The sequence below is a fragment of the Somniosus microcephalus genome, unplaced genomic scaffold, assembly GCF_052327205.1.
Source record: "Somniosus microcephalus isolate GS21.2 unplaced genomic scaffold, FLI_Smic_1.0 unresolved_chr2, whole genome shotgun sequence".
NCBI lineage: Eukaryota > Metazoa > Chordata > Chondrichthyes > Squaliformes > Somniosidae > Somniosus > Somniosus microcephalus.
The window spans coordinates 18,602,665-18,627,664 of record NW_028225180.1 but is presented as its reverse complement, the minus strand read 5'-3'; the positions used below and the strand labels follow the sequence as shown (position 1 = coordinate 18,627,664).

The 25,000-nt window shown below is 51.1% G+C and overlaps 1 protein-coding gene across 1 annotated transcript in view; it reads left to right on the top strand.

Annotated features, from left to right (window-relative positions):
* Nucleotides 1-25,000, top strand: part of LOC147092224 (G protein-coupled receptor kinase 2-like) — a 117,690-nt gene that overhangs the window by 32,314 nt on the left and 60,376 nt on the right. Inside the window, exons 9-13 of the mRNA XM_085975888.1 lie at nt 10,366-10,444; nt 12,082-12,209; nt 13,833-13,927; nt 15,759-15,866; nt 18,724-18,790. Of these exons, the coding sequence (XP_085832014.1) occupies nt 10,366-10,444; nt 12,082-12,209; nt 13,833-13,927; nt 15,759-15,866; nt 18,724-18,790 (477 nt within the window). The remainder of the gene's footprint in view (nt 1-10,365; nt 10,445-12,081; nt 12,210-13,832; nt 13,928-15,758; nt 15,867-18,723; nt 18,791-25,000) is intronic.

Below are 25,000 nucleotides of genomic sequence, written 5' to 3'. Positions count from 1 at the left end.
ATAAGTTCAGTCTTTGAGGAGGCTTCCTGATTCTGTCTGGATAACGCCTCTTGGGGTATCAGGTTCTTCTGGCAACGTTGAGTCGGGATCAATGTCGTTGTTTGGTTCGTCTGCTTCCAATATCACCGATTCTGCGGTAGATGCAATTGGTACTTCGGTTTCATCACCAGGTGTATCGGATCGTGGTGTGGAATTGACGTTTCCCAGTGACTCTAGAATCTGGTCAGCATGGCGTCTTACAATGCTCTCTCCAACGTCCACGGTATACATTAGAGGTCCTTGCCGTGTACAGATCATTCCTGGCTGCCATTTCTCTGTGCGGTAGTCCCAGGCCAAAACTGGTTGACCTATCTTAAAACTCCTGGTCGGCCTTTCATTCATATTCTGAAACTGCCTGTTCTCCACATCTCTTCTGACGTTTGGCTTAACCAAATCCAAGCGGCATCCTAGTCTTCGATTGAAGAACATCATGGCTGGAGTTTGGTTGGTAACCGCACGTGTCGCATTCCGGTCAGCAAACAAGAAGTTATCCACCTTGTGCTGTAGGGGTATGTCTTCATTACACATTGCCTTGATAGCCTTCTTGAATGTTTGAACGAACCTCTCGGCCAATCCATTAGTGGCTGGATGATATACATAGATACATAGAGATAGGAACAGGAGTAGGCCATTCGGCCCTTCGAGCCTGCTCCGCCATTCAATGAGATCATGGCTGATCTTGGGGCGGATGTGTAATGCTTAACACCATTGTTCTTTAAGAACCTCCGGAACTCTTCAGACACAAACTGTGGTCCATTGTCGGAGCAAATCTGTTCAGGCAGCCCATTTCTGGTGAATATGGTTCGTAAGACTGTGATAGTTTTTTCTGTGGTGGTTGAGGACATTTTTATTACCTCTGGCCACTTTGAATGTGCATCCACCACAATTAAAAACATCGAGTCCATAAATGGACCAGCAAAATCAATGTGCACCCTTTGCCATGGAGATGAGGGCCACTCCCATGGATGTAGAGGGGCTTGTGGTGGGGCGTTTTGGACCTTCTGGCATCCTGTACAGCTCTTGGTCATCTCTTCGATTTCTCTATCGATTCCCGGCCACCACACAAACGCTCTGGCTAAGTTCTTCATTTTTACCCCTCCCAGATGACCCTCATGAAGCTCATTGAGCACTCTATCCTTCAATTTGGGTGGAATTATTACTCTGGATCCACACATCAAGGTTCCTCTGCACACTGACAGCTGTTCTCTTCTCGGCGAGAATGCTGGCAGCAGTGGTTCGCCATGTGCTGGCCATCCCTTCACCATTAAATCATAGACCCAGCAGAGTGTCGGGTCATTTCGTGTTTCCTTTTCTATGTTTGCATTCGTCACAGGGAGACATTCGACTATGGTCGAGTGGAATATCTCCACTGGATCCACTGCAAGTTCTTCTTCCACCGTCGGCAACGGTAGGCGCGACAATCCATCAGCATTCCCATGCTGTTTAGTTCCTTTGTACTCGATGTCATATTGGTGTGCCCCTAGGAAAAGGGACCACCTCTGTAGCCGTTGTGCTGTCATTTTCGGTACGCCCTTCTGAGGGTTGAAAATGGAGAGAAGAGGTTGATGATCAGTTAGTAGAGTAAATTTCTGACCGTGCAGGTAGTGATTGAACTTCTTCACCCCCCACACCAGGCTGAGGGCCTCTCTGTCAATCTGGGCGTAGTTACGCTCGGCTGAAGTTAACGAGCGTGACGCAAAAGCTATCGGCCTCTCTGAACCATCAAGGAATTTATGTGACAGTACCGCCCCAATACCGTAGGGAGACGCATCACACGCCAGTCTTATCGGTAGTGATGGGTTGTAGTGAGCCAATACTTCTCTTGAAGTGATTAGGTCCTTACTCTTCTGAAAGGCCCACTTACATTCATCGCTCCATTTCCATGCTACTCCCGTTTGTAGTAGGGCGTTCAGTGGGTGCAGAATCGTGGACAAATTCGGCAAAAACTTATGGTAGTAATTCACCAATCCGAGGAATGACCTCAGTTGCGACACATTTTCAGGCGCTGGAGCCTTAACTACCGCTTCAATTTTGTCAGGGGACCTATGTAACCCCTCTTCATCAATCACGTGGCCACAATACGATATCTGTTTCTTAAAAAACTCGCACTTGGGGCGATTGGCCCGCAGCCCATGTTCACGTAGTCTAGTGAGCACCTGCTCTAGGTTGGCAAGGTGTTCACTGTCATCTTCACCTGTCACTAGGATGTCGTCCAAGTAACACTGAGTCCCCGGAATTCCTTGCAGGACTTGTTCCATCGCTCTTTGCCATATTGCCGGAGCTGATGCTACTCCGAATACCAGTCGATGATACTGGTAAAGACCTTTGTGAGTGTTTATCGTGAGATACTTCCTAGAGGATTCTTCAACCTCCATCTGCAAATATGCTTGTGCTAGGTCAATTTTTGTAAAACGCTTCCCTCCAGATAGTGAGGCGAAGATATCTTCTATCCTTGGAAGAGGATATTGTACTGTGTGAAGCACTGGGTTCACCGTCACCTTGAAGTCCCCACAGATGCGAACCTTCCTTGGCTCCTCAGACTTATTGTTTAACGTTTTCTTCATGACAGGAACGATGGGTGTCGCCCACTTGCTCCAGTCTACCTTAGATAACACGCCTGCATTCTCCAGATTCTCCAGCTCTGCCTCGACGGCTGGGCGAATTGCATATGGTACCGGTCTTGCTTTGAAAAACTTGGGAATTGCATTCCCCTCTATTTTTATCGAGGCGGTTACGCCTTTAAGAGTGCCCGGTTCTTGTTGAAATACCTCTTTGGCGTTAGCTAAGATTGTTGACAATCGTCCAGGAGTGACGTCGTCTTCCTTTTTACCAGCCACCGTCAGTGCCTGAATGGAGTGCCAGTCTAAACTTATCTTTCTGATCCATTCACGTCCCAATAACGGTGGTCCACCATCTTGCAGTATGTACAGATACAATTTCTGTATTTCCTTGCCGTTGTATTCGACAGGCACCCTTATTTTTCTTCTGGGGTATACTTTTTGCCCCGTATACATCTGCAAGACAATGGATGTCTCTTTCAAGGGTATGTGTGAGAATAGCCGCTCGTAGTCTCGTCGATTCATGACGGTTAGAGCTGATCCTGTATCCAATTCCATTTTGACTTGGGACCCTGCTATCGTGAGGGTGACCCAAATGGTTCGGTGATCCTCTTTTGCGATTACGTTGTGAAGTTTGAGACAGCTTAGTCTCTTGTTCTCGGATTCACTATCGCTCATCTGGTCTTCGGAACTACTGTCCGTCATCTTTTGTACTTTCCTGTACGGTTCCTTAGTGGCCTTTTTGTTGTCGTTGGTCTTCTTCCCAGACCTGCAAACTCGTGCAATGTGTCCCATCTTTCCGCATTGCCTGCATATTTTGTCCTTGGACCAGCAGTCCTTCTGGTCATGGGTTGTTCTGCCGCAGCGATAACATTTTGCAAAGCCCTGTGTCATTTCGTGGGTGCCGTATTCCTGTGGCTTTTGCTGTATTTCCACATCTCCCGTTGCTGCTGCTTTGTACGATACTGCCACGCTGAAAGCCTTATCTAGCGTCAGCTCTTTCTCTGAGAGTAACCTCTTCTGGGTTCCTTCACTCTCCTGTGGAATTTAAATCTTTCTGCTATCAGCAGCGGTGTAGGATTTAGGTGTTCCTGTAGGATAGCAACAATTTCGTTAAAACTCTTCGCCTTCGGTTTGGCTGGAGTAATCAGGTCCCGCAATAGGCCATACGTTCTTGCGCCCATTAAGTTTAGCAGTACCGATGCCTTTTTCTCATCGGCTACTTCGTTTGCCTCGCAATATACCTCGACTCTTTCCACATACGTGGTCCAGTCTTCTATTGCATTATCGAAGGCAGTGATATTGCCAGTCTTTGGCATCTTGGAAATCTAAGATGGTGCCTCCCGCACTTTGCCTTCTTCCCCGATTTAACAAAATGGCGCCTCCCGCGCTTTGCCTTCTTCCCCCGCTGGATTAAGATGGCGCCTCCCGCGCTTTCTGTCTTCTTTGCCGTTGCTAGCGCTGTAGCTAGCGCTTTATGCCTTGATGGCGACGCCCTATGGTCTTCGCGCACTTCCCCCTGTGCTGCTGCTAACGCCGCTCTCCGCGGTTCCCGTGGCAAACTGCAGCTCCTTGCGGCTTTCTGCGCGTTTAATTTTAATTATTTTCCCGTCGTCGGAACAACCCTGCGGGACTCTTGCCTCCCTCTTCTCGGGTCTGTACGCTGCCCGGCTTCGTAGCACCGGCCGCGCCCTGTGTGCTCCACCCTCTCTCGCTCTCCTCTTCCCGACAACGCTGCTCGGCCCCGTTGCAAAGCCACCCGCTCGAGCTCTAGACCGCCGCAGCCCAGGAAGGATCAGCGTACTACCTGCCACCAGCCCGCTTAGCTGAAGCACCATCGACAGGATAACCAAGCCCCGCTCTCGACAGCCTCTCCTGCAAATCTTCAACTCCGCTGACTCAGAGGCGGATGCCCACGGTCGACGCCCGTTTCTTCTGTTTCTTTCTTCCTTCTGGCCTCGACCTCTGATAACTTCGCTTCAGGGATGGATCCCCATGAGGTGGTGCAGACTGTAGGTAAGTTCGTATCTGCTCGTCGCCAGTATTATGTCCGTGTATAATTGAGACACGGACTGCAGGAGTTGGTTATAACAGGTCTTCACTGAACGGAGGCAACCTGGAACTACTATGCAAATGTTACTACACAGGCTTATATACAGGGGTGGTCACTAGTGGTACTGCAGTATACAGGGCTGCAGAATATAGTTCCTTCTGCAAAGTACATACACTACAGTCCTGAGCCTCAGCGAGAGAGGGCAGGAAAGGCCCAGGCTCCACCCCTGGCCTGTGTGGTCCTGAGCCCCAGAGAGAGAGAGCAGGAAAGGCCCAGGCTCCACCCCTGGCCTGTGTGGTCCTGAGCCCCAGAGAGAGAGAGCAGGAAAGGTCCAGGCTGCATCCCCGGCCTGTGTGGTCCTGAGCCCCAGAGAGAGAGAGCGGGAAAGGCCCAGGCTCCACCCCCGGCCTGTGTGGTCCTGAGCCCCAGAGAGAGAGAGCAGGAAAGGCCCAGGCTCCACCCCCGGCCTGTGTGGTCCTGAGCCCGAGAGAGAGCAGGAAAGGCCCAGGCTCCATCCCCGGCCTGTGTGGTCCTGAGCCCCAGAGAGAGAGAGCAGGAAAGACCCAGGCTCCGTCCCCGGCCTGTGTGGTCCTGAGCCCCAGAGAGAGAGAGCAGGAAAGACCCAGGCTCCGTCCCCGGCCTGTGTGGTCCTGAGCCCCAGAGAGAGAGAGCAGGAAAGGCCCAGGCTCCACCCCTGGCCTGTGTGGTCCTGAGCCCCAGAGAGAGAGAGCAGGAAAGGCCCAGGCTGCATCCCCGGCCTGTGTGGTCCTGAGCCCCAGAGAGAGAGAGCAGGAAAGGCCCAGGCTCCGTCCCCGGCCTGCGTTGTCCTGAGCCCCAGAGAGAGAGAGCAGGAAAGACCCAGGCTCCAACCCCGGCCTGTGTGGTCCTGAGCCCCAGAGAGAGAGAGCAGGAAAGGTCCAGGCTGTCCAAAGTGAGCAGAGAATTCCGGGTTGAGCGATCCCGGGAAGTAGTAAAGGCCATTCCCTGGGGATCGGTACCCCACTGGCCCAGTTGCTAGGGGTAACAGCTGCCCAGGCAGTGTCCGTAGGGCAGGAGAGACTGGTCAGTGTTAAATCCGTGAATCTTGATGTATGGTGTCCTTCAATAAATAGACAGAGACTGCAGAGGAACAATCAACAGGTGTTTACTGGATGAGGGTTACTCTAAAACTTACATTACAGATCCCTACTCAGGTGTGGTCACTGCCGGTACTACAGCATACAGGAGCTGTATAAAGTAGTTCTCCCCTTAAAGGTACATACACTACAATTCCTCCCCTTTTAGATTAACAGTACCATAACATTCATTTAACAATTAACACTTTTAACATGCAACATTAACTGAAAATAGCCCATTTATAAATTCAGTCTTTGGGGCGGCTTCCTGATCCTTTCTCGATAGCGCCTTTCCTGAGTGTCTTGCTCTTGGTGCGGAGGCGATTCTGGCCCCCTGTCGTCGGTTGGTTCATCAGTTTCCGCTGCTACTGTTTCTAGGGTAGATGCTACCTGTATGTCGGGTTCATCACCAGGTACGCGAGACATGGGGTTGACTCGTTCCTGTGACTCTAGGATCTGGTCGACATGGCGTCTCACAATGTTCTCCCCAACATCCACTGTGTACATTAGTGGCCCCTGCCGGGTGCATATCGTTCCTGGTTGCCATTTCTCTGTTCGGTAGTCGCGGGCCAAGACTGGTTGCCCTACATTGAAGCTCCTTGTCGGCTTCTCATTGATGTGCTGGAATTGCTTATTCTCAACATCTCTTCGTACATTTGGTCTGAGCAAATCCAGACGAGATCTCAACCTTCGGTTAAAGAACATCATGGCCGGGGTCTGGTTGGTGACTGCATGTGTCGCATTTCTGTAGGCTAACAGGAAATTGTCCACCTTATGCTGCAGTGGAATGTCGTCATCGCACATGGCCCTTACTGCCTTTTTAAAGGTTTGTACGAACCTCTCAGCCAATCCATTTGTGGCTGGATGATACGGGGCGGATGTGTAATGCCTTACCCCATTCCTTTTCATAAATTTCTGAAACTCTTCGGACACAAACTGTGGTCTGTTATCAGAGCAAATCTGCTCTGGCAAGCCGTTCCTGGCAAATATGGTCCGTAGGACTGCAGTCGTTTTCTCCGTGGTGGTGGAGGACATTTTGATCACCTCAGGCCATTTTGAGTGCGCATCCACGGCTATTAAAAACATTGAGTCCATGAATGGACCAGCAAAATCAATACGCACCCGTTGCCATGGAGAGGAGGGCCACTCCCATGGGTGTAGAGGGGCATGTGGTGGTGCATTTTGGACCTTCTGGCATCCTGAGCAGCTCTTTGTCAGGTCCTCGATTTGCTGATTGATCCCCGGCCACCACACATAAGCCCTAGCAAGGCTTTTCATTTTCACCCCTCCCAGATGGCCTTCGTGAAGCTCATTGAGCACTCTCTCCCTTAACTTGGGTGGAATTACCACTCGGGATCCACACATCAAGGTCCCCTGGCATACTGACAGCTGTTCTCTTCTGGATGAGAATGCTGGCAACAGTGAGTCGCCATGTGTTGGCCATCCCTTCACCGTCAAGTCATATACCCGAGACAGTGTCGGGTCATTTCGGGTCTCCTTCTCTGTACCCGCGTTAGTTACTGGCAAGCGTTCAATTATAGTCGAATAAAATATTTCGACAGGGTCCACTGCTGGTGCTTCCTCCCCAGTAGGCAGTGGCAGGCGTGATAGCCCATCAGCGTTTCCATGCTGTTTCGTGCCCTTATACTCTACTTCATATTGGTTCGCCCCTAGAAAAAGGGACCATCTTTGTAGCCGTTGTGCAGTCATCAGCGGAACGCCCTTCTTTGGATTAAATATGGAGACAAGTGGTTGGTGGTCAGTCAGCAAGGTGAACTTCTGCCCGTGCAGATAGTGGTTGAACTTTTTCACTCCCCACACTAGGCTGAGGGCCTCCCTGTCAATCTGGGCGTAGTTACGCTCGGCTGAGGTTAGTGACCGAGATGCAAAGGTTACTGGCCTCTCCGAGCCGTCCGGGAATTTGTGCGACAGCACCGCTCCAATACCATAGGGTGATGCATCACACGCCAACCGAATTGGTAGTGCTGGGTTGAAATGAGCCAACACCTCTTTTGATGTGATCAGTTCTTTGCACTTCTGGAAAGCTCGTTTACATTCGTCATTCCACTTCCATGGTACCCCCTGTTGCAGTAGGGTGTTCAGTGGGTGTAGTACTGTAGACAAATTCGGCAAGAACTTATGGTAGTAGTTCACCAGCCCGAGGAACGACCTCAGTTGTGACACATTTTCCGGTGCTGGAGCCTTGACTACTGCCTCAATCTTTTCAGGGGACTTATGTAACCCCTCTTCATCAATAAAGTGGCCACAATACGAGATCTGCTTCTGGAAAAACTCGCATTTGTGGCAATTAGCTCGGAGCCCATATTCCTTCAACCTAGTGAGCACCTGCTCCAGGTTGGCGAGGTGATCACTGTCATTTTCGCCCGTGACCAGGATGTCGTCCAAATAACACTGGGTCCCTGGAATCCCTTGCAGGACTTGATCCATTGCCCTTTGCCAAATAGCCGGAGCTGATGCTACCCCGAACACCAGCCGGTTGTATTGGTAGAGACCTTTATGAGTGTTGATCATGAGGTACTGTTTCGAGGCTTCTTCTACCTCCATTTCCAGGTACGCCTGAGCCAGATCAATCTTAGTGAAGCGTTTTCCTCCAGATAGCGAGGCGAAAATATCTTCAATCCGCGGAAGTGGATATTGTACCGTGTGAAGGACTGGGTTCACTGTCACCTTAAAGTCCCCACAGATGCGAACCTTCTTTGGTTCCCCAGGCGTATTACTCAACGACCTCTTCATTACAGGAATGATGGGTGTAGCCCACTCACTCCAGTCCACTTTGGACAGTACTCCTGAACGTTCCAAACCTTCCAGCTCTGCTTCGACGGCTGGGCGGATCGCATAAGGTACCGGTCTGGCCTTATAAAACTTTGGGCTTGCATTTTCCTCTATTTTGATCGTCGCTGTTATGCCTTTTAGTGTTCCGAGTCCCTGCTGGAACACTTCTTGTGCGTCAGTTAGCATTTTTGACAGTCGTCCAGGTGTGACGTCGTCATCCTTTTTGGCATCTACAGTCAGTGCTTGTATGGAATGCCAATCTAGCTGTATCTTCCGGATCCATTCACGTCCTAGTAGTGGTGGTCCTCCATCTGGCAATACATATAGGTCCATTTTTGGTGTTTCCTTGCCGTTATATATAACGTTCACCCTTATTTTTCCTTTGGGGTTGACTTTTTGCCCCGTGTACGTCTTCAAGACAATCTCTGTATCTCTCAAGGGTATATGTGAGAATAGCCGCTTGTAGTCCCTTCGGTTTATGACTGTTAGGGCTGATCCTGTGTCCAATTCCATTTTCACTTGGACTCCGTCTATCTTGAGCGTGACCCAGATAGTTTGGTGATCCTCCATTTTGATTACATTATGTAGTTTCAGACAACCCAGCTCCTTGCTTCCGGAGTCTGTATCACTTTTCTGTTCATCTGAACTACTCTCCGTCACCTTATGTACCTTTTTGTACTTCTCCTGTGGAGATTTCTTGCTGCTGGTTTTCTTTCCCGACCTGCAGACTCTTGCTATGTGTCCTACTTTTCCACACTGTCTGCACACTTGGTCCTTGAACCAGCAATCCTTATGGTCGTGTGTTGTTCTGCCGCAGCGATAACACTTCACTGCTCCATATGACATTTCATTTGTGCCATATTCTTGCGGTCTCCGTTGTATCTCTGCAGTGCGGCTGCTTCGTGTGATACTGCCATGCTGAAAGCCTTGTCCAGCGTAAGATCCTTTTCTGATAGAAGCCGTTTCTGGGTTCCTTCACTTTGAAGCCCACACACAAACTTGTCCCTTAAAGTATCTGCTAATCCCGTTCCAAACTGGCAGTGTTTCGATAGCTTGCGCAGTTCCGTTAAATACTCAGCATTACTTTCGTCTTTATGCTGGTTCCTTTTGTGAAACTTAAATCTTTCTGCTATCAGCAGCGGTGTGGGGTTTAAGTGGTCCTGTAGGATTGCCACTATGCTTTCAAAATCCTTTTCCACTGGCTTCTCTGGGGTTACTAGGTTTCGCAGTAAGCCATATGTTTTTGCACCCATGGAATTCAACAATACCAGTGCTTTCCTGGCATCTGGCACTTCATTCGCCTTGCAGTACACTTCTATGTGTTCTACATATGTCGCCCAATCTTCGACTTCATTGTCGAACGCTGTGATACTGCCACTCTTCGGCATCCCTGGGTGTGGTTAGACTGGCTCAAAATGGCGTCTCCCGCGCTCTCCCATCTTCTCCGCTGGATGGTTGATGCCCGTGCCTCTGGAATCGGCCTTCTTCTGCAGAGTTGCAGGTAGGTTCGAATCGACTCGTCGCCAATTTTAAATCCGTGAATCTTGATGAATGGTGTCCTTCAATAAATAGACAGAGACTGCAGAGGAACAATCAACAGGTGTTTACTGGTTGAGGGTTACTCTAAAACTAACAGTACAGATCCCTACTCAGGGTTTATATACAGGTGTGGTCACTGCCGGTACTACAGTATACAGGAGCTGTAAAACAGTAGTTCTCCCCTTAAAGGTACATACACTACAGTCAGAGGTCTCGGCCACACTGAGTCGCAGTTTCCTCAGCTTTGTCTTCTCTCTTTCTCTGACAGGATTGTCCATTCATCGTTCGTCTCACTTACGCCTTCCAAACGCTCGAGAAACTCTGCTTGCTGCTGGACTACATGGATGGTGAGTGAGATCCAGGGGTCAGACACTGATCGCTCACTATCTGCAACCACTCAGTGCACGGATATCTCCCTGAGAGAGGGGACTGAGAGAGACCAGTCAGTGTACAGATATCTCCCTGAGAGAGAGGGACTGAGAGACACCAGTCAGTGTACAGATATCTCCCTGAGAGAGAGGGACTGAGAGACACCAGTCAGTGTGCAGATATCTCCCTGAGAGAGAGGGACTGAGAGACACCAGTCAGTGTACAGATATCTCCCTGAGAGAGAGGGACTGAGAGACACCAGTCAGTGTACAGATATCTCCCTGAGAGAGAGGGACTGAGAGACACCAGTCAGTGTACAGGTATCTCCCTGAGAGAGGGGACTGAGAGACACCAGTCAGTGTACAGATATCCCCCTGAGAGAGAGGGACTGAGAGACACCAGTCAGTGTACAGATATCTCCCTGAGAGAGAGGGGACTGAGACACCAGTCAGTGTACAGATATCTCCCTGAGAGAGAGGAGACTGAGAGACAGCAGTCAGTGTACAGATATCTCCCTGAGAGAGAGGGACTGAGAGACACCAGTCAGTGTACAGATATCCCCCCGTGAGACGGGGACTGAGAGGCACCAGTCAGTGTACAGATATCTCCCTGAGGGAGATGGACTGAGAGACACCAGTCAGTGTACAGATATCTCCCTGAGAGAGAGGGACTGAGAGACACCAGTCAGTGTACAGATATCTCTCTGAGAGAGAGGGGACTGAGAGACACCAGTCAGTGTACAGATATCTCCCTGAAAGAGAGGGACTGAGATACACCAGTCAGTGTACAGATATCTCCCTGGGAGAGAGGGGACTGAGACACACCAGTCAGTGTACAGATATCTCCCCGAGAGAGAGGGACTGAGAGACACCAGTCAGTGTACAGATATCTCCCTGAGAGAGAGGGACTGAGAGACACCAGTCAGTGTACAGATATCTCCCTGAGAGAGAGGAACTGAGAGACACCAGTCAGTTTACAGATATCTCCCTGAGAGAGAGGGACTGAGAGACACCAGTCAGTGTACAGATATATCCCTGGGAGAGAGGGGACTGAGACACACCAGTCAGTGTACAGATATCTCCCCGAGAGAGAGGGACTGAGAGACACCAGTCAGTGTACAGATATCTCCCTGAGAGAGAGGGACTGAGAGACACCAGTCAGTGTACAGATATCTCCCTGAGAGAGAGGAACTGAGAGACACCAGTCAGTTTACAGATATCTCCCTGAGAGAGAGGGGACTGAGACACACCAGTCAGTGTACAGATATCTCCCCGAGAGAGAGGGACTGAGAGACACCAGTCAGTGTACAGATATCTCCCTGAGCGAGAGAGGGGACTGAGAGACACCAGTCAGTGTACAGATTTCTTCCTGGGGGTGAGAGGACTGAGAGACACCAGTCAGTGTATAGATATCTCCCTGAGAGAAAGGGACTGAGAGACACCAGTCAGTGTACAGATCTCTGCCTGGGGGAGAGAGGGACTGAGAGACACCAGTCAGTGTACAGATATCTCCCTGAGAGAGTGAGGGGACTGAGAGACACCCGTCAGTGTACAGATATCTCCCTGAGAGAGAGAGGGACTAAGTGAAATGATGGTCTGTGTCGTTTCCTCCGCAGGAGGTGACCTGCTGACTCTGATACGACACGGAGTGTTACAGGAGACGGAAGCTCGCTTCTACATGGTGGAGATGATCCTGGGGTTGGAGCATCTGCACAGACACTCGGTGGTTTACAGGGACTTAAAGGTACGAACCTCGAAAGTGGAATGTTGGCTCCTCCATAGACACCCTTCTGTCCCCCTGTGCTCCGTGTCCTGCACACTCATCACACCTTTTAATATCCCACCCAGTCTAATCCCACTCTCCCCCTCACTCCCCGTACCCTTTAATATCCCACCCAGTCTAATCCCTCTCTCCCCCTCACTCCCCGTACCCTTTAATATCCCACCCAGTCTAATCCCACTCTCCCCCTCACTCCCCGTACCCTTTAATATCCCACCCAGTCTAATCCCACTCTCCCCCTCACTCCCCGTACCCTTTAATATCCCACCCAGTCTAATCCCACTCTCCCCCTCACTCCCCGTACCCTTTAATATCCCACCCAGTCTAATCCCACTCTCCCCCTCACTCCCCACACCCTTTAATATCCCACCCAGTCTAATCCCACTCTCCCCCTCACTCCCCACACCCTTTAATATCCCACCCAGTCTAATCCCACTCTCCCCCTCACTCCCCACACCCTTTAATATCCCACACAGTCTAATCCCACTCTCCCGCTCGCTCCCCGTACCCTTTAATATCCCACCCAGTCTAATCCCACTCTCCCCCTCACTCCCCGTACCCTTTAATATCCCACCCAGTCTAATCCCACTCTCCCCCTCACTCCCCGTACCCTTTAATATCCCACCCAGTCTAATCCCTCTCTCCCCCTCACTCCCCGTACCCTTTAATATCCCACCTTGATTTCATCTTTTCAAAGACACTTGCCTCTTTTAATGTTTGTGTTTCTGTTCAATGTGTTAGCTTATAACACCTTAAACTGATCATTTTCATTGTGTTGGTTGCAAACCGTAGACCTTTCGGAAGCGCCAAACTGCCATTTCAGTGGGGTAATTGTTTTAGTATATTTAACTAATTCCCATTTCAAAGCTTGTTTGGTTTTTACAACTTTGTTAAACAACTGATCTTTATCTCAGAAGCCTGTATTTCTGTTTGCAGCCTGTTTCTCTGAGGCTTTAGATTTTTAAACCCGGTATATCATGTATTAATAAATATCAGAAATTTGTTCATGTTATGGTGTACCTTTTTGAAATATGGCGTATTCCCTCACAATAGGAAGGATGTGATTGCATTGGAGAGGGTGCAGAGGAGATTCACCAGGATGTTACCTGGGCTGGAGCGTTTCAGCTATGAGAGACTGGACAGGCTGGGGTTGTTTTCCTTGGAGCAGAGAAGGCTGAGGGGGGACCTGATTGAGGTGTACAAAATTATGAGGGGCATAGATAGGGTAGATAGAAAGGAACTTTTCCCCTTAGTAGAGAGGTCAATAACCAGGGGGCATAGTTTCAAGGTAAGGGGCAGGAGGTTTAGAGGGGATTTGAGGAAAAACTTTTTCACCCAGAGGGTGGTTGGAATCTGGAACTCACTGCCTGAAAGGGTGGTAGAGGCAGGAACCCTCACAACATTCAAGAAGCATTTAGATGAGCACTTGAAACGCCATAGCATACAAGGCTACGGACCAAGTGCTGGAAAATGGGATTAGAATAGACAGGGCTTGATGGCCGGCGCGGACACGATGGGCCGAAGGGCCTCTTTCTGTGCTGTCTAACTCTATGTCTGACCGCCAATCTCCTCATGCCTCCCCTCCAGCCGTCAAACCTCGCACTGAGCAGAAACGGCCACCTCAAGATCTCGGACATGAGTCTCGCATGCCACTTCGCCAGGAGCTGGCCCACCGCCACCATGTGAGTAGAGACGTTTCCCCTTCTCTCCAACACCGCCTCCCCCACCCATTCCACCGATCCCCCCTCCTCCCCTCCACGCTATGGGCCAAGGATGCGTGGGGGTAACAGGAAGAGACTATCTCCTTAAAAGGATGAGTGGGGAATAGAGTCATTGGGCTAAAAATTCAGTTGGGCGCCGTTTGGGGCGCCAGGCTCGCCTGGGCGCCGGAATTACCGCTGCGAGCGGAGCCACTTGCGCCATCCGGATATTCAGTTTCTGTGCCCCAAATGGAAGCGGGCCGCTACTCGAGGCTTCCCGCGCCCTGCTTGGGGTGCTCACCCTGAATATCGGCGCGCTAAGGGCCGCAGCGCCACACGCTGCGGCATGGCAGGCTGCGGTACTGCAGGCCTTCCTCCCACTGTTAAGGGGGAGGTGCCTGCAACAGTGCGATCCCCGCTCGCGAGTGCCGGCAAATGAGCCCGGCACCAAGGAGAAGTGCCGGGCTCTCGGGAAACAGCCGGCAATGCCGCGGGGGGGGGGTGGTGTAGGAGGCCGGGGACGGAGGTGCGGGCAGGCGGCCGCCGAAAAAGCGGCCGGCCGCACCTCCACCTTAACTAGCGCCACTACCGCCACAGGTAGGCCCCTCTGTACCGGTCGCTATTTGCGGCCGGCGCGACCAAATATGGTCATCGGGGCGGGAGCGGGGCGCTGCGCACACCGATGACATCATCGGCGGCGGCGCAGCGCTACAGGCTAACGCCGCCATTAGCGCCCCGCTAAATATCGCGGTAGGTGTGGCCAGTGGCGCAAAAGCCACTGAGTGCCCTCTTTGGGCGCTAACTGGTGGCGCAGCCCACTGAATTTCTAGGCCATAGAGTCATAAAGGCACAGAAGGAGGCCATTCGGCCCATCGAGTCTGTGCCGGCTCTCTGCAGAGCAATCCAGTCAGTCCCATTCCCCCCCTCTATCCCCGTAGCCCTGCAAGTTTATTTCCCTGAAGTGCCTATCCAGTCTTCCCTTGAAAACATTGAGGCCTAGAAATTCAGTATTGCCCTGTTTGGGGCGCCAGCCTCGCCAGGACGCTAAAAGTAGTGCCCCGGAAGCATTCGCAGCCGCCCGCCGGAAATTCAGTTTGAGCGCCTCAGAGGGAAGCGCGGCGCTACTGGAGGCGCCCCGCATCCCTCTTGGGGCGCTGCGACTGAATATCGTGGCGCAACGTGCCGCAGCGCCACACGCTGCGGCACGTCGCGCTGCGGTATTGCAGGCCTTCCTCCCCTTCTTAAAGGGGAGGGGCCTTGTGCAGCGCGATCTGGGGCCCAGCTGGACCCCCGAGGATCGGGAGTGCAGGCAAAAGAGCCCGGCACCGAGGAGAAGTGCCGGGCTCTTGGAGCGCAGCCGGCACTCCGCGGGGGGTGGGGGGGGTTCAGGAGGCCGGGGACGGGAGCGCAGGCAGGTGCTGGCAGGCGGCCAGCAACAAAAATGGCCGCCCCGCACCTCTCCTTTAATTTGCGCCTCCCCGGCCGCAGGTAGGCCCCCCTGAACCAATCGCACATAGCGTCCGGCGGTAAATCAGGGGGCGCTGCCAAATATCGCGGCCGGGGTGTCAGAATTAGAAATTCTACTCTGTATTCCAATATCCAGGTCATTTATATATATCAAAAAAAGCAGTGGCTCCAGCACTGACCCTTGGGGAACACCACTGTCCACCATCCTCCAGTCTGAAAAACAGAAAAACAATCATTGGAAGGGACTGTCCAGTTAAGAGGCGGAGTGGGGGACAAAGGGAAGGGACTGTTCCTTTAAGAGCCTGAGTGGCACTGTGCTGACCATTATCCTTTGCCCTGGCCGCAGTGGGACCCACGGTTACATGGCCCCAGAAGTCCTGGAGAAAGGAACAGCCTACGACAGCAGCGCTGATTGGTTCTCACTTGGCTGTGTCCTGCACAGACTCGTCCAAGGGTGAGTCTCATCCTGTTCGTTTCCTGTTTTTTTTCCCCCACTCCTCTCCCGGACCTCCCTCGCTCGCCCCCCTTTAATAGCCTGCCCAGTGTAATACCAACCTCCCGCTCACTCCCCATACCTTTAATATCCCACCCAGCCTAATCCTCCTCTCCTGCTCACTCCCCGCACCCTTTAATATCCCACCCAGTCTAATCCCACTCTCCCCCTCACTCCCCATACCCTTTAATATCCCAACCAGTCTAATCCCACTCTCCCCCTCACTCCCCGCACCCTTTAATATCCCAACCAGTCTAATCCCACTCTCCCCCTCACTCCCCGTACTCTTGAATATCCCACCCAGTCTAATCCCACTCTCCCCCTCTCTACCCATACCCTTTAATATCCCACCCAGTCTAATCCCACTCTCCCCCTCTCTCCCCATACCCTTTAATATCCCACCCAGTCTAATCCCACTCTCCCCCTCTCTCCCCATACCCTTTAATATCCCACCCAGTCTAATCCCACTCTCCCCCTCTCTCCCCATACCCTTTAATATCCCACCCAGTCTAATCCCACTCTCCCCCTCACTCCCCGCACCCTTTAATATCCCACCCAGTCTAATCCCACTCTCCCCCTCACTCCCCGTACCCTTTAATATCCCACCCAGTCTAATCCCACTCTCCCCCTCACTCCCCGCGCCCTTTAATATCCCACCCAGTCTAATCCCACTCTCCCCCTCACTCCCCACACCCTTTAATATCCCACCCAGTCTAATCCTCCTCTCCCCCTCACTCCCCGCACCCTTTAATATCCCACCCAGTCTAATCCCACTCTCCCCCTCTCTCCCCATACCCTTTAATATCCCACCCAGTCTAATCCCACTCTCCCCCTCTCTCCCCATACCCTTTAATATCCCACCCAGTCTAATCCCACTCTCCCCCTCTCTCCCCGCACCCTTTAATATCCCACCCAGTCTAATCCCACTCTCCCCCTCTCTCCCCATACCCTTTAATATCCCACCCAGTCTAATCCCACTCTCCCCCTCACTCCCCGCACCCTTTAATATCCCACCCAGTCTAATCCCACTCTCCCCCTCACTCCCCACACCCTTTAATATCCCACCCAGTCTAATCCTCCTCTCCCCCTCACTCCCCACACCATTTAATATCCCACCCAGTCTAATCCCGCTCTCCCCCTCACTCCCCGTACCCTTTAATATCCCACCCAGTCTAATCCCACGCTCCCCGTACCCTTTAATATCCCACCCAGTCTAAACCCACTCTCCCCCTCACTCCCCGCACCCTTTAATATCCCACCCAGTCTAATCCCACTCTCCCCCTCACTCCCCGCACCCTTTAATATCCCACCCAGTCTAAACCCACTCTCCCCCTCACTCCCCGTACCCTTTAATATCCCACCCAGTCTAATCCCACTCACTCCCCGTACCCTTTAATATCCCACCCAGTCTAATCCCACTCTCCCCATCACTCCCCATACCCTTTAATATCCCACCCAGTCTAATCTCACTCCCCGTACCGTTTTATATCCCACCCAGTCTAATCCCACTCTCCCCCTCACTCCCCGTACCCTTTAATATCCCACCCAGTCTAATCCCACTCTCCCCATCACTCCCCATACCCTTTAATATCCCACCCAGTCTAATCTCACTCCCCGTACCGTTTTATATCCCACCCAGTCTAATCCCACTCTCCCCCTCACTCCCCGTACCCTTTAATATGCCACCCAGTCTAATCCCACTCTCCCCCCTCATTCCCCATACCCTCCAATGTTGCTAGTATGTAACTGATATACCTATCAATTCATCCAATGAAAAGCGACGAGTTAAGATAGTAACTATAGGTTTTTATTGGCTAAATAACAGAGCCCACCCTTGTGGGTGATCGGGTCCAACAAGGAGGAATACCAGCCAGTCGACCACCTTTATACCTGGGCAAGCAGGCGGAGTCATGGGCGGAGTCAGCTGTGGTCAGCCCAGGTATAACAGCGTGACAAGAGGTGACCTTGTGTAGTGATACAACAGTGTAAACAGTGATAACCATAGTGTAACGATATAAACAGTGATAACCATAGTGTAACGATAGTGAACGATAAAAGTGGTTTACCACATTCACCCCTTGTTTAGATTTGAGTCCGGCGGGGTGAAGTGTACTACCAGTTCGGGTATGTCAGTCTGTCCGGAGGCCTCGTAAGTCTCTCTGATCGGCGCAGCAGCGGCGGCGGTAATGCAGTATCCGATGTTAATGCTGGTGTCTGCGTGGTTGGCGAAGGCTCGTGGGGTTCCGGCATGCCGTCTACCTGGGGTGGATTTGGGGGGGTGGTGGGGGGTAACGGTGGTGTCTCAGGGGTGCCCGAGGGTGCAAGGTCTCGTAAGGAGACTGTGTCCTCCCGCCCGTCTGGGTATGCCACATAGGCGTACTGGGGGTTGGCGTGCAGGAGGTCCACCCTCTCGACCAGGGGGTCCGTTTTATGGGCCCTCACGTGCTTTCGCAGCAAGACGGGCCCCGGAGAAGTCAGCCATGTTGGTAGCGAGGTTCCCGTAGTCGACTTCCTGGGGAAAACAAACATTCGTTCATGGGGGGTGGCGTTAATGGCCGTGCAAAGCAGTGACCGGATGGAATGCAGCGCTGCCGGGAGGACTTCCTGCCAGCGAGAGGTTGGCAGGCCCTTAGACTTTAAGGCTAAGAGAACGGCCTTCCAGACAGTCGCGTTCTCTCTTTCCACCTGGCCGTTCCCTCGGGGGTTGTAGCTGGTGGTCCTGCTTGCAGCAATACCTCTCGCTAGTAGGAACTCTCGTGGTTATGGAATCTGCTCTATTACACGTCTCTCCCTCTCTCTCTCCTTGTGATTTTTACAGTCGCTCTCCCTTCCATTCCAACAAGTCAGATGATAAAAGAACCATCGACCATCGCACACTCACCATGGTAAGGACATGAGCGGACGTCAGGGTGAGTCTCGATTCCGAACCGGCTGCAACCCACCATCCAACTCTTGTAGCTCGCTCCCAGTGGGCACACACTCACTGTCTGTGTCTGTGTCTGCGTCTGTGTCTGTGACTGTGTCTGTGTCTGCGACTGCGTTTGTGACTGTAAATGGAGTGAGTGTCTCTGTGTAGTGCATTCACTCCCATTGTAAACAATCCCAATGGACCAAACCCCTTCCCATTCACTCCCATTGTACACAATCCCAATGGACCAAACCCCTTCCCATTCACTCCCATTGTACACAATCCCAATGGACCCAAACCCCTTCCCATTCACTCCCACTGTACACGATCCCAATGGACCCAAACCACTTCCCATTCACTCCCACTGTACACAATCCCAATGGACCAAACCCCTTCCCATTCACTCCCATTGTACACAATCCCAATGGACCCAAACCTCTTCCCATTCACTCCCACGGTACACGATCCCAATGGACCCAAACCCCTTGCCATTCACTCCCATTGTACACAATCCCAATGGACCCAAACCCCTTCCCATTCACTCCCACTGTACATGATCCCAATGGACCCAAACCCCTTCCCATTCACTCCCACTGTACACGATCCCAATGGACCCAAACCCCTTCCCATTCACTCCCACTGTACACGATCCCAATGGACACAAACCCCTTCCCATTCACTCCCACTGTACACGATCCCAATGGACCCAAACCCCTTCCCATTCACTCCCATTGTACACAATCCCAATGGACCCAAACCCCTTCCCATTCACTCCCACTGTACACAATCCCAATGGACCCAAACCCCTTCCCATTCACTCCCACTGTACACGATCCCAATGGACCCAAACCCCTTCCCATTCACTCCCATTATACACGATCCCAATGGACCCAAACCCCTTCCCATTCACTCCCACTGTACACGATCCCAATGGACCCAAACCCCTTCCCATTCACTCCCACTGTACACAATCCCAATGGACCCAAACCCCTTCCCATTCACTCCCACTGTACACAATCCCAATGGACCCAAACCCCTTCCCATTCACTCCCACTGTACACAACCCCAATGGACCCAAACCCCTTCCCATTCACTCCCATTGTACACAATCCCAATGGACCCAAACCCCTTCCCATTCTCTCTCACTGTACACGATCCCAATGGACCCAAACCCCTTCCCATTCACTCCCACTGTACACGATCCCAATGGACCCAAACCCCTTCCCATTCACTCCCACTGTACATGATCCCAATTGACCCAAACCCCTTCCCATTCACTCCCATTGTACACAATCCCAATGGACCCAAACCCCTTCCCATTCACTCCTATTGTACACAATCCCAATGGACCCAAACCCCTTCCCATTCACTCCCATTGTACACAATCCCAATGGACCAAACCCCTTCCCATTCACTCCTATTGTACACAATCCCAATGGACCCAAACCCCTTCCCATTCACTCCTACTGTACACAATCCCAATGGACCAAATCCCTTCACATTCACTCCCACTGTACACAATCCCAATGGACCAAACCCCTTCACATTCACTCCCACTGTACACAATCCCAATGGACCAAACCCCTTCCCATTCACTCCCACTGTGCACAATCCCAATGGACCAAACCCCTTCACATTCACTCCCACTGTACACAATCCCAATGGACCAAACCCCTTCCCATTCATTCCCAGTGTACACAATCCCGATGGACCAAACCCCTTCCCATTCACTCCCACTGTACACAATCCCAATGGACCAAACCCCTTCCCATTCACTCCCAGTGTACACAATCCCAATGGACCCAAACCCCTTCACATTCACTCCCACTGTACACAATCCCAATTGACCCAAACCCCTTCCCATTCACTCCCACTGTACACAATCCCAATGGACCCAAACCCCTTCACATTCACTCCCACTGTACACAATCCCAATGGACCAAACCTCTTCCCATTCATTCCCAGTGTACACAATCCCGATGGACCAAACCCCTTCCCATTCACTCCCACTGTACACAATCCCAATGGACCAAACCCCTTCCCATTCACTCCCAGTGTACACAATCCCAATGCACCAAACCCCTTCCCATTCACTCCCATTGTACACAATCCCAATGGACCCAAACCCCTTCCCATTCACTCCCACTGTACACAATCCCAATGGACCCAAACCCTTCCCATTCACTCCCACTGTAAACAATTCCAATGGACCCAAACCCCTTCCCATTCACTCACACTGTACACAATCCCAATGGACCAAACCCCTTCATATTCACTCCCACTGTACATTATCCCAATGGACCCAAACCCCTTCCCATTCACTCCCATTGTGCACAATCCCAATGGACCCAAACCCCTTCCCATTCATTCCCACTGTACACGATCCCAATGGACCCAAACCCCTTCCCATTCTCTCCCACTGCACAAGATCCCAATGGACCCAAACCCCTTACCATTCACTCCCACTGTACACGATCCCAATGGACCCAAACCCCTTCCCATTCACTCCCACTGTACACGATCCCAATGGACCCAAACCCCTTCCCATTCACTCCCACTGTACACAATCCCAATGGACCCAAACCCCTTCCCATTCACTCCCATTATACACTATCCCAATGGACCCAAACCCCTTCCCATTCACTCCCACTGTACACAATCCCAATGGACCCAAACCCCTTCCCATTCACTCCCACTGTACACAACCCCAATGGACCCAAACCCCTTCCCATTCACTCCCATTGTACACAATCCCAATGGACCCAAACCCCTTCCCATTCTCTCTCACTGTACACGATCCCAATGGACCCAAACCCCTTCCCATTCACTCCCACTGTACACGATCCCAATGGACCCAAACCCCTTCCCATTCACTCCCACTGTACATGATCCCAATTGACCCAAACCCCTTCCCATTCACTCCCATTGTACACAATCCCAATGGACCCAAACCCCTTCCCATTCACTCCTATTGTACACAATCCCAATGGACCCAAACCCCTTCCCATTCACTCCCATTGTACACAATCCCAATGGACCAAACCCCTTCCCATTCACTCCTATTGTACACAATCCCAATGGACCCAAACCCCTTCCCATTCACTCCTACTGTACACAATCCCAATGGACCAAATCCCTTCACATTCACTCCCACTGTACACAATCCCAATGGACCAAACCCCTTCACATTCACTCCCACTGTACACAATCCCAATGGACCAAACCCCTTCCCATTCACTCCCACTGTGCACAATCCCAATGGACCAAACCCCTTCACATTCACTCCCACTGTACACAATCCCAATGGACCAAACCCCTTCCCATTCATTCCCAGTGTACACAATCCCGATGGACCAAACCCCTTCCCATTCACTCCCACTGTACACAATCCCAATGGACCAAACCCCTTCCCATTCACTCCCAGTGTACACAATCCCAATGGACCCAAACCCCTTCACATTCACTCCCACTGTACACAATCCCAATTGACCCAAACCCCTTCCCATTCACTCCCACTGTACACAATCCCAATGGACCCAAACCCCTTCACATTCACTCCCACTGTACACAATCCCAATGGACCAAACCTCTTCCCATTCATTCCCAGTGTACACAATCCCGATGGACCAAACCCCTTCCCATTCACTCCCACTGTACACAATCCCAATGGACCAAACCCCTTCCCATTCACTCCCAGTGTACACAATCCCAATGCACCAAACCCCTTCCCATTCACTCCCATTGTACACAATCCCAATGGACCCAAACCCCTTCCCATTCACTCCCACTGTACACAATCCCAATGGACCCAAACCCTTCCCATTCACTCCCACTGTAAACAATTCCAATGGACCCAAACCCCTTCCCATTCACTCACACTGTACACAATCCCAATGGACCAAACCCCTTCATATTCACTCCCACTGTACATTATCCCAATGGACCCAAACCCCTTCCCATTCACTCCCATTGTGCACAATCCCAATGGACCCAAACCCCTTCCCATTCATTCCCACTGTACACGATCCCAATGGACCCAAACCCCTTCCCATTCTCTCCCACTGCACAAGATCCCAATGGACCCAAACCCCTTACCATTCACTCCCACTGTACACGATCCCAATGGACCCAAACCCCTTCCCATTCACTCCCACTGTACACGATCCCAATGGACCCAAACCCCTTCCCATTCACTCCCACTGTACACAATCCCAATGGACACAAACCCCTTCCCATTCACTCCCACTGTACACGATCCCAATGGACCCAAACCCCTTCCCATTCACTCCTATTGTACACAATCCCAATGGACCAAACCCCTTCCCATTCACTCCCATTGTACACAATCCCAATGGACGAAACCCCTTCCCATTCACTCCCACTATACACATTCCCAATGGACCAAACCCCTTCCCATTCACTCCCACTGTACACAATCCCAATGGACCCAAACCCCTTCCCATTCACTCCCACTGTACATGATCCCAATGGACCCAAACCCCTTCCCATTCACTCCCACTGTACACAATCCCAATGGATCCAAACCCCTTCCCATTCACTCCCACTGTACGCGATCCCAATGGACCCAAACCCCTTCCCATTCACTCCCACTGTACATGATCCAAATGGACCCAAACCCCTTCCCATTCACTCCTATTGTACACGATCCCAATGGACCCAAACCCCTTCCCATTCACTCTTATTCAAGGAGATATTTCACATCTTTCAAGATAAATGTATTCCACTGAGGAAAAAGGGGAAATAAAAGAAAAGACAGCCATCCGTGGCTTAGTAAAGTAATAAAGGATAGTATCTGACTGAAAACAAGGGCATATAAAGTAGCCAAATCTAGTGGGAGGATAGAAGATTGGCATGCATTTAAAAGCCAGCAAACAATAACTAAAAGATTAATTAAGAAAGGGAAGATAGATTATGAAAGTAAACTAGCAAAAAATATAAAAACAGATAGCAAGAGATTCTACAGCTATATAAAAAGAAAAAGGGTGGCTAAAGTGAACGTTGGTCCCTTAGAGGATGGGACTGGGAAACTAGTGGTGGGGAACATGGAGATGGCAAAGACGCTGAACAAATATTTTGTATCAGTCTTTACAGTAGAGGACACTAAAAATATCCCAACACTGGACAAACAGGGGGCAATGGGGGTGGGGGGGGAAGGAGCTAAACATGATTAAAATCACTAAGGAGATGGTACTCAGTAAAATAATGGGACTTAAGGCGGATAAATCCCCCGGACCAGATGGCCTACATCCTAGGGTCTTGAGAGAAGTGGCGGTAGGGATTGTGGATGCATTGGTGATTATTTTCCAGAACTCCCTGGACTCAGGAAAGGTCCCGGCAGATTGGAAATCTGCTAATGTAACACTCTTATTTAAGAAGCGAAGTAGACAAAAAGCTGGAAACTGTAGACCAGTTAGCCTAACATCTGTGGTTGGCAAAATGTTGGAGTCCATTATTAAGGAAACAGTAACAGAGCATTTGGATAAACATAATTTAATAGGACAGAGTCAGCATGGTTTTATGAAGGGGAAGTCATGTTTGACAAATTTGCTCGAATTCTTTGAGGATGTAACATACAGGGTGGATAAAGGGGAACCAGTGGATGTAGTGTATTTGGACTTCCAAAAGGCATTTGACAAGGTTCCACATAAAAGATTACTGCTCAAGATAAGAAATCATGGGATTGGGGGTAATATACTGGCATGGGTGGAAGATTGGCTATCTAACAGAAAACAAAGAGTTGGGATAAATGGTTCATTCTCGGGCTGGCAATCAGTAACTAGTGGTGTTCCGCAGGGGTCAGTGCTGGGACCCCAACTCTTTACAATCTATATTAACGATTTGGAGGAAGGGACCGAGTGCAACATATCCAAGTTTGCCAACGATACAAAGATGGGAGGGAAAGCAGTGAGTGAGGAAGACATAAAAAACCTGCAAAAAGACAGACAGGCTAAGTGAGTGGGCAGAGATTTGGCAGATGGAATATAATGTTGGAAAGTGTGAGGTTATGCACTTTGGCAGAAAAAATCAAAGAGCAAGTTATTATCTAAATGGAGAGAAACTGCAAAGTGCTACAGTACAAAGGGATCTGGGGGTCCTGGTGCATGAAACACAAAAAGTTAGTATGCAGGTGCAGCAGGTGATCAGGAAGGCCAATGGAATCTTGGCT